Source organism: Lepidochelys kempii, chromosome 22 (genome assembly GCF_965140285.1).
Source record: "Lepidochelys kempii isolate rLepKem1 chromosome 22, rLepKem1.hap1, whole genome shotgun sequence".
NCBI lineage: Eukaryota > Metazoa > Chordata > Testudines > Cheloniidae > Lepidochelys > Lepidochelys kempii.
Window position 1 is genome coordinate 5,968,675 of NC_136401.1, and position 12,998 is coordinate 5,981,672.

The 12,998-nt window shown below is 59.5% G+C and overlaps 1 protein-coding gene across 5 annotated transcripts in view; it reads right to left on the bottom strand.

The window, feature by feature from the left end:
* The window catches only part of ROBO3 (roundabout guidance receptor 3), a 145,487-nt gene that overhangs the window by 48,521 nt on the left and 83,968 nt on the right, over positions 1-12,998 (bottom strand). For all 5 annotated transcript variants that reach the window (XM_073320816.2, XM_073320820.2, XM_073320819.2 and 2 more), the window contains exons 3-6: positions 6,499-6,656; positions 4,938-5,058; positions 3,144-3,282; positions 1,376-1,503 (exon numbers count right to left, since the gene is read on the bottom strand). In XM_073320816.2, coding sequence (XP_073176917.1) covers positions 1,376-1,503; positions 3,144-3,282; positions 4,938-5,058; positions 6,499-6,656 — 546 coding nt within the window. The remainder of the gene's footprint in view (positions 1-1,375; positions 1,504-3,143; positions 3,283-4,937; positions 5,059-6,498; positions 6,657-12,998) is intronic.

Genomic DNA, 12,998 nt, shown 5'->3' on the forward strand with positions numbered 1-12,998 from the left:
ATGGGCTAAAGCCAACCACACCCTGCCCAGAGCCTGCGGCTCCCAGTGCCTTCTGGCTGCATCAGCTGCAGGGCCAGGCCTAGTTACTGCTGTCACGGGAGCCTAGGCGGGTCTGTGTCTCTGACTTAATGCACTGCAGATATTGGCTATTGCACGGGGCTACCAAGTGGCTGGTCCACACGCTGGAGACGGGAGAAGGACACTGCGGGTTCACACACTGCACAGCGGTTCTGTGGCTAGAGGGCAATCACAGGGCCACAGAGTGGGCTAGTGTTAATTAACTCCCAAGCTCCATGCTGGAACCCAGTGGCTTTTCAGCTGAGAGAGAGAGAGAGAGAGAGGGAGGGAGAGAGGGAGGTGCCCATGGTGGGAGAGACCTGATCAGATTCACTAGCCAAATGCTCTGCAGCCAGCTGAAGGCCAGTTGGATTCACAACTGCAGGCTGCTCTGAATTCCTTCTTCTCCCAGAAAGGAGAGTTGGAAAAGCCCTTGTAGGCCAGCCAGGCCCGTTCCTGAGAGCCCCCGCCGGCAGGTTTTAGAGTGCTCTCCAATGGTCTGACGCAGGCAGATGGCCGGAGCACCACAGGGTGTGGGGAGAGGGCAAAGAGCCTCTTGCATAGATCGTCTCCCACTATGGCCTCATGAGCCCCAGGAATGTCACATGCACAGCCCCTCCCCGCCCGCCACGGTGGCCCCGCGGCCATCCCCGCATGCCCCAGTGTTATGAGATGAAATGGATACTCACGGAATGGGCTCACTGGAACAGAGAACACAGAGAAACAGGCGTGAGATGAGCAGGATCCAGCGAAGCCGGGGGGGTGTTACAGTGAGAGTACACATGAGGGGCCGAGAAGCAGAGTGAATCGGCGCTTCTGAGTGCCGGGCCCACTCGGCCTCTCAGCGATGGAGCCTGCTGCGTGCCAGCAGCATGGAACAGACGGATCATGCAAGGAGGGGGTCATGGCAGTGTCTGCCTATCGTGGCCAGGCTGATTCGCCTTCCCAGGGACTTCCACGCACTAACCTCGGCCCAGCCAGTCGGTACCGAGGCTGTGGCTAGCTGGGCCCAGTCGCTGGTGTTGAATTGTAACCAGAGGGGATCGACAGAGACTGGCCTGGCTCAGCGAGGGAGCCTGGCCCATCTCCCTCCATCCCGCCAGCCCCGAGCACTGGAAAAGATTCACATCTAACACCCCGGCAGCAGTCAGTGCCCGACTAGTGTCAGCCGCCTCTGAGGAGCACTCAGGCCCTGGGCTGGGATCTCCCCATCGCGAGGCGCTGAGAGAACAGGGCTGCTCATCTCCTCCTCGACTCCATGGGTTCCACCGCCAGCAGCAGCCCCCATCGCTGCCTGGCCCCCAGAGCGACCCCTTACCGTGGACGCTGAGCGAGCCAGAGGCTTCCGACTTGCCCACGCTGTTCTCTGCCACGCAAGTGTAGGTGCCCTCGTCCTCAGCGCTGACCCGGCTGATCCGCAAGGTGCTGTCACTCTGGATGTCTGCCCTGGGATTGACCGAAACAAACGCTGTGAGAGCCCAGCCTGGCACCAGCCCCGGTGCCCAGGATGCCAGTGCCACATTGGTGCCAGTAGGTTGCACCCGGAGACCGCTCCCATTCAGCCCATCCTGCTCCCCACTGGGGGAGAAATGATGCCTGGCATTTCCTGGGTCAGGGCCCAACCTCGGGCCTCGTTAGTGCGCGCACCCACCCTCGTTGTCTTCCAGACCCATCTAGGTAAGCAGGAGGGTGTTAGGGGCTGGCAATCCTCTCTGGGTAGGTGGGGATCTCTACAATGAGTCACGTCCTGGGACCACATTCACTCCAGGAGTCAGACTGAACGGATCTAACGGGGCAAGCGAACCCCCTCGTGAGCCAGGCAGTCCGGGCTTGTCTGGTAAGAAAGCTGCCAGACCCTGTGCGGACGCTCTGATTCTGGGTAGGAACAAAAAGAAAAGGAGGACTTGTGGCACCTTAGAGACTAACCAATTTATTTGAGAATGAGCTTTCGTGAGCTACAGCTCACTTCATGGGATGCATACGGTGGAAACTGCAGAAGACATTATATACGCAGAGACCATGAAACAATACCTCCTCCCACCCCACTGTCCTGCTGGTAATAGCTTATCTAAAGTGATCATCAAGTTGGGCCATTTCCAGCACAAATCCAGGTTTTCTCACCCTCCCCCCCCCCCCCCCCAAAACTCACTCTCCTGCTGGTAATAGCCCATCCAAAGTGACCACTCTCTTCACAAGGTGTATGATAATCAAGGTGGGCCATTTCCTGCACAAATCCAGGTTCTCTCACTCCCTCACCCCCCTCCAAAAATCAAACCAAAAAATGGCCTACCTTGAATATCATACACATTGTGAAGAGATTTCAGAGTAGCAGCCGTGTTAGTCTGTATTCGCAAAAAGAAAAGGAGGACTTCTGGCACCTTAGAGACTAACCCATTTATTTGCTCAAATAAATTGGTTAGTCTCTAAGGTGCCACAAGTCCTCCTTTTCTTATTGTGAAGAGAGTGGTCACTTTGGATGGGCTATTACCAGCAGGAGAGTGAGTTTGGGGGGGGGGGGGGGGGGGGAGGGTGAGAAAACCTGGATTTGTGCTGGAAATGGCCCAACTTGATGATCACTTTAGATAAGCTATTACCAGCAGGAGAGTGGGGTGGGAGGAGGTATTGTTTCATGGTCTCTGCATGTATATAATGTCTTCTGCAGTTTCCACGGCATGCATCCGATGAAGTGAGCTGTAGCTCATGAAAGCTCATGCTCAAATAAATGGGTTAGTCTCTAAGGTGCCACAAGTCCTCCTTTTCTTTTTGCAAATACAGACGAACACGGCTGTTACTCTGAAACCTGGGTAGGAACAGAGTTCATTAAACTAGAATAAGCTGCTTAGACCAGAACCCATGCGTCCACCCGGGTTAAAGTCGCCCTTGGGTTCAGCTGGTGCATGTCTCATGTAGAGCAGCCCTGGGGTGTCCACACACAGAGCAGAACTGGTTTAGCGACATCCCTCTAGCTCTCCTGTCAGCTGTGAGCGTGGAGCGGGCCGGGAGTGCACAGGCAGCCCGGCCCGGCCTGGAACCAGTATTCCTGCTGCACCCCATCCCAGGAAAGGGCCTGGCCTCTCATCTCTTACCTGCCCCGCGGCAGCTCCCCTTCCTCCTTGCGCCAGCGGGACGTCGGCACTGGGTCCCCCTGCACCTCACAGTGGAAATCCACGCTGTCCTCAGCGAGCACCACCTGGTTGATGGGTCTGCGGATGAACGTGGGGCGCTCTGCCAAGACAGGCCAGAAAGGCAGCGTCAGGACTGAGCACAGGAGCCGTTCAGCCCACACCAAGCGCAGAGACCCCACAGAGCTGCAGCCCCGCAGCCTCCGACCCCTGCACATGCAGCCATGCCAGACTCAGAGGATGCACGTGGAAAATGTCGGAGAAGCCGGCCCCATGGGATCGGAGCCTCCTTGCACTAGTCAGACGGGCACATGCAGCCTCACCCCCTGTTCCATGGGGCCTCACGCAGCCTCACCCCCTGCTCCCTTGGGGCTCATGCTGCCTCACCCCCTGCTCCCTAGGGGCTCTGGCCCCCCAGTGGCTGCTGGAAGGCTGATGGGCCTGGAGCTCAGAGGGCTCTAGCCACACAATGGGTCTAAAGAACAGGAGGACTTGTGGCACCTTAGAGACTAAGCAATTTATTTGAGCATAAGCTTTCGTGAGCTACAGCTCACTTCATCAAATGCATCCGATGAAGTGAGCTGTAGCTCACAAAAGCTTATGCTCAAATAAATCGGTTAGTCTCTAAGGTGCCACAAGTCCTCCTGTTCTTTTTGCGAATACAGACTAACACGGCTGCTGCTCTGAAACAATGGGTCTAGCAGTGAGAGGACAAGCGTCTCCTCCATCAGGCTCTGCCTCCCAGTACCTACCCAGCCAGCGTGGCCCAGCCCTGCCACGGAGTTTGGCCTCGGTAGCTCCGCCAGACCTTGGTGACTTGTAAGGGCAGCACACTTGCCCTGTGGGAACTGGTCGGGCCGCAGGGTTATTTATGCAGCTGCCTGTCCAGTTCACCACGGCCCAAAGTGCAGGGCTGTGCACTGACTGAGGGAGCAGTCCTGTGTCCGGGCCAGCCTGGCTCAGAGAGGTCTCACCACCTCCCAGCCAGCAGATGGGATGGAGCAATGGAAGGCAGAGGGAAAAACATCTCAGCACCCAAGACTGGCAATAACGTAGGCAGGAACTGGTTTCCCCCTCGGGCTCCGGCCAGGGCTGCTCAGAAAAACACCTGCCTTGTTTATGACCCCTTCGGCTAGAGCAATAAACCATTTCCCAGCTCCCAGCACGGCAGGAGGCAGTCAGTGCCTGGAGAAGGGGATGGTTGTTAATGGCCATTCAGTCCCCTCCAGCAGTGGAAACACAGACGGCTCCTTGGCGTGACTGACGATGGAGAAGGCAGTGACTCATTGGTACTGCTCTGGGTTGGAGATTCCTGGGGGCAGCTTGCAAATGTTCCCATATGGATCCTGTTTGTGAGTGTAGGGTCTTTGATTAATAATGTCTGGCACCCCGGGTGGCCCTAACCACATCCAGACAGCGCTGCTGCCATGCAGCCACTTCTGGGGTGGAGTGCAGCTGTCAATCCCAGCTCGCAGCACAGCAGCAGGGAAGCAGCCATTCAGGGACGTACACTGGGCCAGACCCAGCCAGACAGGCTTGCACCTAGGGGGAAAGGCTGCTGAGATGTAGTCTGGGTATTCCCAGCCTGATGCCTGGCCACTCAGCTCTGGTGCCTTGGCTATGGGGCACTTCTCAAAGCACCTAGCTCATCAGCCAGGCTGGGTGCTGTGTGGGGGAGCAGCCATAGAGCCGAGCTCCGTGACACATAGCCAGCCACCCTGTGTGTCCTGCCCCACACCAGCCCCAGGTACTACGTACCAAACACCACCAGCTCGGCCGGCTCGCTGTCCCGCTCCCCCACCATGTTAGTAGCCACACAGACGTACATGCCAGCGTCACTCTTCCTGGTGTTGGACATCATCAGCTTCCCCCCACGGATCTGCACCAAAGGGGAAGAGCTCAGAATAGCTGGCCCTGCCGCGGTACGGGGAGTCACACGCTTGGGCACCTGAAACATACTGCTGGGGAGGGTCACAGGACCGCTCTTGTGGCTTCCCTTTGCTTCCCCATCAGAAAGTCATTTTTCTGTGGGGAAGCAAAGATATCTGGAGGGGACATAAATTCTGCGCACGTGCAGAATTCCCCCAGGAGTATTACAATAACTGTATTGGAGAAGAGGAAAAGTCACAAGATTTTATCCATTACAGAAGAGAAACTCTGCCATCGGGGGTGTGGCATGAAGGATCCCAGCTCTTTGAACTGGACCTGCACTACAAGGACAAGCGAGAGTGACTCCCCATGCCACCCTGCAGGACAGATGCTCCCACGGCCCTCTCCCTGCATTCCACCCTGCCCCCATGGGACAGATACCCCCATTACCCAGTTTCCCCTCTCCACAGGACAGATGCCCCCGTACCTGCTATGACGAAGTGGGACTGTTCTTAATGTTTCCTCTGAATAGTGTGGGGGTGCCTCAGTTTCCCCTATGCAGTTCTTAAGTATCTAGGTGGTGGGGTAAGGATGTACGATCATTGCAGAGCCCTAGAGGGCAGGTGTGTGCAGGGGTCTGGACACAGAGAATGGCCAACACTCTGTTTCCTGGCAACTGATGGCCTGGGCCCTTCCTCCCTGCAAGGTGAGAGCTAAAGGGTTGGAGAACAAAGGAATCCGGTGACCTCCTGGCCCGGGAAAGGGGAAAGCCCAGAGGAGGAGGGGCTGGTGAGAGTTTCAGTTTGGGGCTGGCTGGGATATGGAGTGAAGGGCAGACGGGGTTGTCTGGCTCACTGCCCCCCAAAATGGACCCAGCTGAGGGGTCCTGTTCTCTGCACCTACAAGCTCTGTTTTAGACCATGTTCCTGTCGTCTAATAAACCTCTGTTTTACTGGCTGGCTGAGAGTCACGTCTGACTGCAAAGTTGGGGGGCAGGACCCTCTGGCTTCCCCAAGACCCCGCCTGGGTGGACTCGCTGGGGGAAGCGCACGGAGGGGCAGAAGATGCTGAATGCTCCGAGGTCAGACCCAGGAAGGTGGAAGCTGTGTGAGCTCTGTGTCCTGAAGACAGGCTGCTCACAAAGAGGAGACTTCCCCAGAGTCCTGCCTGGCTTCATGGGGAGCAGTTCCAGAGCATCGCCCGGGGACTCCGTGACACCTGCATGCCAGCCCCACCCCCATGGGACAGACACTTCTATTAGTTTCCCCACCCTGCAGGACAGATGGTCCCATAGCCCTCTCACTGCACACTACCCCAGCACCCTGCAGGACATATTCCCCCACCATGCCCTACACCCTCTGCACCTCGGGACAGATGCCCACCATACCCCCGACCCCGCTGCTCCCCCCACCCCACTCCCCCCAGCCCTGTGGGATGGGCAAGGCCTCACCGTGATGCGCTCATCTTTATCGCTGATGCGGATGCTGTTCTTCTTCCAGGAGATGGTGGGCTCAGGGTGCCCGCGGGGCGGGATGCACTCCATCACAGCCGGCTCGCCGGCCGCCACCACCACATCACTGGGGGCCTGCCGGAAGTCATCGCGCAGGACTGCAAGGGAACCATGGATGCGTGAGCCAAGGGCTTGGCCAAGGGGCCACGCAGGCAGAGAAGGGGCAGACAGCTGCAGGCGCCCTCCAGAAACAACCATGGCCATTTGTGCTCCGCCTCCTCCACCCTCCTCTGCACCCACCTTGCTGCCCTGTCACCAGCCAGTGCCCGCGGGAGCAGAGAGCCCAGTGTGGGGACAGCCCTGCGGGGAGCCATGTCCCCGTGGCCGGTGTGTCCAACCCCAAGCCCAATCCCGGTAGGATGTGCCGCCTGGCTCGCTTTGCCAGCATGCCCAAATCGGGGTGTGTGACGTGAGGCGAGCCGCTGCAGTCTCCTCAGACAAGGCAGAGCAAATGCCACAAGAGGGGGAGTCACACCCCACGGCTGGGTTCCCAGCCTAGAGCCTTCCACAGGAGTCAGGAGGGGCAGAAAATGTCCTGTTGCATGTGAGGGCTGCTGGGTCTGGAGGGAAGCACCCACACACACAAGTGCCCAGGGCAAGCTAGGGATGCTCTGTCTGCCCAAAGCCTCAGGTGCAGTCTGGGATGTGGGCTGTTAGAATCATAGACTATCAGGGTTGGAAGGGACCTCAGGAGGTCATCTAGTCCAACCCCCTGCTCAAAGCAGGACCAGTCCCCAATTACATCATCCCAGCCAGGGCTTTGTCAAGCCTGACCTTAAAAACTTCTAGGGAAGGAGATTCCACCACCTCCCTAGGTAACGCATTCCAGTGTTTCACCACCCTCCTAGTGAAATAGTGTTTCCTGATATCCAACCTAAACCTCCCCCACTGCAACTTGAGACCATTGTTCCTTGTTCTGCCATCTGCCACCACTGAGAACAGCTGAGTTCCATCCTCTTTGGAACCCCCCTTCAGGTAGTTGAAGGCTGCTATCAAATCCCCCCTCACTCTTCTCTTCTGCAGGCTAAACAATCCCAGCTCCCTCAGCCTCTCCTCATAAGTCATGTGCCCCAGCCCCCTAATCATTTTCATTGCCCTCTGCTGAACTCTCTCCAATTTGTCCACATCCCTTCTGTAGTGGGGGGACCAAAACTGGATGCAATACTCCAGGTGTGGCCTCACCAGTGCCAAATAGAGGGGAATAATCACTTCCCTCGACCTGCTGGCAATGCTCCTACTAATACAGCCCAATATGCTTTTGGCCTTCATGGCAAGAAGGGCACACTGCTGACTCAGATCCAGCTTCTCGTCCACTGAAAACCCCAGGTACTTTTCTGCCATTCGGTCCCTAGTCTGTAGCTGTGCATGGGATTCTTCCGTCCTTAGTGCAGGACTCTGCACTTGTCCTTGTTGAACCTCATCAGATTTCTTTTGGCCCAATCCTCCAATTTGTCTAGGTCACTCTGGACCCTATCCCTACTCTCCAGCGTATCCAGGGCCGTCCCTAGCCATTTTGGTGCCCTATGCAGCCATCCTGCGGGGGGGTGGGCATCCTCAGGCCTCCGCGTGGGGGAAGGAGCAGGCTTGGGGGGCAGGGGGGAAACCGCCCCCCAGCATGAGCCTGTGGAGTGGAGTGGGTTGGGGCCGGGTCACTCCACTTCCTGCCGCCCGGTGAGTGCAGGGCAGGCCTGACCCCTGCTGCAGTCCTCCGGGGAAGGAGTGGAGTGGGAGTTAGCCCCAGGCCTAACACTAGGGTTGCCAGCCGCCCGGTTTTCAACTGGAATGCCTGGTCGAAAAGGGACCCTGGTGGCTCTGGTCAGCACTGCTGACCGGGCCGTTAAACGTCAGGTCGGCGGCACAGCAGGGCTAAGGCAGGCTCCCTACCTGCCCTGCCTCCGCGCTCCTCCTGCAAGTGACATGCCCCTGCTGTTCCTAGGCGTAGGTGCGAGCAGAGAAGCTTTGCTCGCTGTCCCCACCCCAAGCGCCAGCTCCGCGGCTCCCATTGGCCTGGAACCATGGCCAATGGGAGCTGCAGGGGCGATGCCTGCATGTGCAGGCAGTATGCAGAACCGCCTGGCCATACATCCTCCTAGGGGCCAGCATGCCGGCTGCTTTCAAGAGCTGCACAGAGCCAGGGCAGGCAGGGAGCCTGCCTTAGCCCCACTGCGCCACCAGTCAGGAACCGCCTGAGGTAAGCGCTGCCCTGCTGGAGCCCGAACCCCCTGCCCCAGGTCAGAACCCCCTCCTGCACCCCAAATCCCTCATCCCTGGCCCCATCTCAGAGCCCACACCCCCAATTGGAACCCACACCCCTTCCGGCACCCCAGTCTCCTGCCCCAGCCCAGAGCCCCCTCCTGCACTTCAAACCCCTCATCCCTGGCCCCACACCAGAGCCCACAATCCCAGCTGGAGCCCGCACCCCCTCCCACATCCCAACCCGCTGCCCCAGCCCGGAGCCCCCTCCTGCACCCTGAAAACTCATTTCTGGCCCCACCCCAGAGCCCGCCCCCCCACCCCCAGCCCAGTGAAAGTGAGTGAGGGTGGGGGAACATGAGCAACAGAGGGAGGGGGGAATGGAGTGAGTGGGGGCGTGGCCTCAGGGAAGGGGCGGGGGCGGGGCAAGGGTGTTTGGTTTTGTGCGATTAGAAAGTTGCCAACCCTACCCAACGCTGCGGTGCCAGGACGAGAGCAGCTGAGCCCGCCCAGGCCCTGGGGGTCCAGAGCGCTACCAGCCAGGCTGTGACCTCGGGACCACCCAACTCGCTGCACTGCTCACTGCCCTCAGGAAGCTACACGACACTGCGCTGCGTCCCTTCCACTCCGCCCAGCCCATGACCCGCGTGCGGACTCGAGGGGCACACGGCGCTTTGGGGTGTTTGCCCCAGATCAGCCTGTTTTCCTCTCCTGCTTGGCCTCCGCACCAAGAGCGGCAGGACCCTGCAGCTCCATGCCCCCTGTGCCCTGCCCTCCTGTTGGCATGGTAGCTGCATGCCCAACATGGCAGCACAACGCCTGCACGCCCCCGTGCCACTGTGACTGTGTGCCCGGCCCTGTCCGTCAGCAGCTCGCCCGCCCCAGCCTCCGGGCACCCTCCTTCTTGGCTTGGAACAGTAGCCTCGAATAAGCAGGCTGCAGTCGGACTCATACACCGGGGCCTGACAGCGTCCCGTCCGGTAGGCCCGGCAGAACAGGGCACCTGGACACACCTCTAGACCCCCGCAAAGGGTCACTTGTGGGTGGCAGAGAGGAAGGTGCTAGGGGCAGGGGGTCCTGACACTATGACCCCATCCCCCCCAGTCTGCAGAGAGTCACAGGGGCAGGCTGAGATTGGCGAGAGGGCAGGGGGAATGGGTCGGAGAGGAGGGGAGCGAGTCTGGGTGGAGCTGTGGCAGCCAGGTTGGCAGTTCTGTGCGTTGAGGGGCACGGGGTCGGGGGGGGGTGGGCCTCACAGTGAAGGGGACGGAGGATGCAGGGGATACAGAATGGAGCAGCTGTCCCTTTTCCTGGCTGCAGCTCTCTGCGTCCACGGGCTTGGGAGTGGGGATTTCCGACACCCGCACCGGTGGGCCAGGCCCGGGGAAGCAGTGCGGTGCCGTGCAGCGCTGTGGCTATTCTCCAGGACTCTCACGCACTCCAAAGCCATCAGAAACCCCAGCTCGTCCCCGCTGTGCCCCTGGCCAGAGGCTCCAGCCAGAGCTCCGGGGACTCAGAGCTCCCCCAGGTCTCTGCTCCGGCTCAACACACAGAACTTGCCATCGCGGAGGCAGGAGAGTCCTGCAGTGCCCCAGCCTTCCTGCTGCTGCCCTGCCTCCTGCCCACCCCCCGGCATCTCTGAATTATCGCCGACCCCCTGCACATCGCAGGCCACAGAGCCTCGCCCACCCACGGCTGGAATAGACCCCTCGCCTCTGGCTGAGTTACTGGCGTCCGCAGATCGTGATTTAGAGACTTCAAGTTACAGAGAATCCACCAATTACCGTGCTGCAGCAGCACTCATTCTTCTGCTCCGGGCAGCGCTGCCCAGCGTTTTATAACCATTACGGAGAAGTGTCAGGCCCTTAATGCACAACTGGCTGTGGGGCCGGTTACTGCTCCTTCGCTTGTCAAACGCACCTGCGCTGCACAATTCATTAGCCGCGTTCACCAGCCGGCCACTCCCCCTGGGGACTCGTCCAGGAGCCGATTAGCACTCGGAGCAGCAGGAGGCATGATGGACACCACAGGGTGGCCACAGCCAGAGGGGATGCCCCTGGGAGCTGGGGGACAAAGCATCATCCCGGCGCATCCAGTCATTGGCCCCCGGAGACTCAGCTGGGGGCACTGTGCGGATTTTCATACAAAGCTCGACCGGCGAGGGGGCTAGTCTGGGAAGGCCGATGCCCCGAGAGCTTGCTGCAGCCAATGGACGGCGGGGGTCTGAAGCCACTTCTGCTTTCTTTGTACTGGTGGCTGCTGGGGACAGGCCCTGGCACATCCTGAGCTTCCACTGTGGCCAAGAGGCTGTCTCCCGTGGTGACACCCCCAGACTCAGGCTGGCCCCATGTTCCCTGAGCTGACACTCTGGGCCCTGCACCATGGCTAGGATGGGGCCCGTAGCCCACAGACCAGCTGCTCTGTACAGGGAGAACCAGAGCTCGGTGGAGCAGAGAAGAGGTCCCTGTGGTCAGCACACCAGCCAGGTTCATTGGCCTAGGGGTGAAGGGTTCCTAGGGCTCCCCCAAGCCCCCCGCAAAGCCAGGGCTGTCAGGCACCGTGGCTGTGTTTTCTGAATGAAGTGAAGGTGGCCTTGGCTACTCCTCCACGCCCTGACACTGTCCCCTGGGTACAGGTCATCTGCGGGATGGGGAGACCCTGACCTGCATGGATGTGCTGGGCCTGCACCGGCTGGGGGTAGACTCTGCGAGGGTGTCCAGCACCCCAGCAGCCCAGGAGTTAACACACAGACCAGACTGCAGATGAATGTGCACACGCAGGGGTCTCCTATGCCCTGGGCCAACCAGGGGCTCCGCACTAGGGCACGTGATTCTCAGGCACCAGCAGCCCTCATTGGCCTGTGACTCTGTGGCCAATGCCCCCCGGGGATGTAGCATCACAGCTCTGTGGCGCGGGATGCTACATTGGGGCACATGAGGACGGAGGGTGGGGGGATTCACAGGAGAGCTGGATGCCCGGGGCGGGAGAGGAGCCCACAACAGGCTCTGCTGCCAGGGCCATTTGCTGTCCAAACAGAGGTGTGGCACGGTCGCCCCCTTTCAGAGTGCCCTCCAGGGCAGGGGAGCAATGGGGGCTTTCCCAGCAAAGCAGGGCAGAACGGGGCAGTGCCCTGAGCTCCCCCCACCTGGGAGAATGCAAACTGGCAACCTGGACAGAGGAATATGACTGGGGGGCTGAGACTCTCCTCGACATGATGAGGGCCACGGATGATGAGGGCCACGGTGTATAAAGCACAAGGCCTCCCACTGGTATCAGGGCCTCTGACCCAAGCAGGACAGGCCCAGGGTGTCATCCATCACTGACATTTCAGGCAGTGGGAGCCAACCTATAAAAGGCCCAGAAAAAGCCCTGGTAACTACATGGGTGTGCAAAGGGGCCGTGCAGTCGCAGCTGGAATCCAAAGGGAGCAGTGCAGGGAAGCCTCCTTGGGTGCTCCGGGAATGGGGAGCTGATGTTGCACGAGGAGACTGAAAGAGCGGGTATGCAGGCTGCGAGGGGATCGGATTGCTCTGGGGCAGGCGGGGGCACCGGAGAGGGAGAAGAGCTAACGGACGTGAAAGGGCACCAGAACTAATGGGGATAAACTGGCCAGCAATAAATCTAGGCTGGAAATTAGAAGCCGGTTTCTCACTGTCAGAGGAGGGGGGCTCTGGAACCGCTTCCCAAAAGGAGCAGTGTGGGGGAGAAAGGTGGCTGGTCTCCAGCTGGAGCTGGGTCAGTTCATGACCAGGATTGGATGTCGGGGCTGCCTGTGATAGCAGGACCTGGACTCGAGGAGCAAGCAGGTCCCTTCCTTCCCTGTGGGACTCCCTGTAAATGGGAGGCCTGGGCATGTCTGACAGCAGCATTCCCAGGGTCCCGCGGCAGCTGTGGACCCCGAATGCTCATGAGCTACGTCCAGATGTGGGTGCCCCCAAGCGCCAGGCTCTTTGGTTTTCTAAGGGATTCTCCGTGCCGGTCAGATGGGCGTGGTGCTGATAAGGCAAAGGCCAGGTGTGTCCAATCCCAGCTCTGCCAGGGCAAACCCAGCCAAGCACAGAGGCGAGGTCAGTTTCGGTCAGGGCCAGGGTGACTGCCCAAGCCATGCAGCACTCCTCTCCGCATCCCCTCTGCTGGATGCCCCCTTGAGCCCCGGGGTGCCAAGGGAACTCAGAGTTGCCAGGTTCTTAGAAGCTCCCGGTGGCTGAATGGAGTCTCAGCACTTACCAGATGTGAATAGCTTGTCA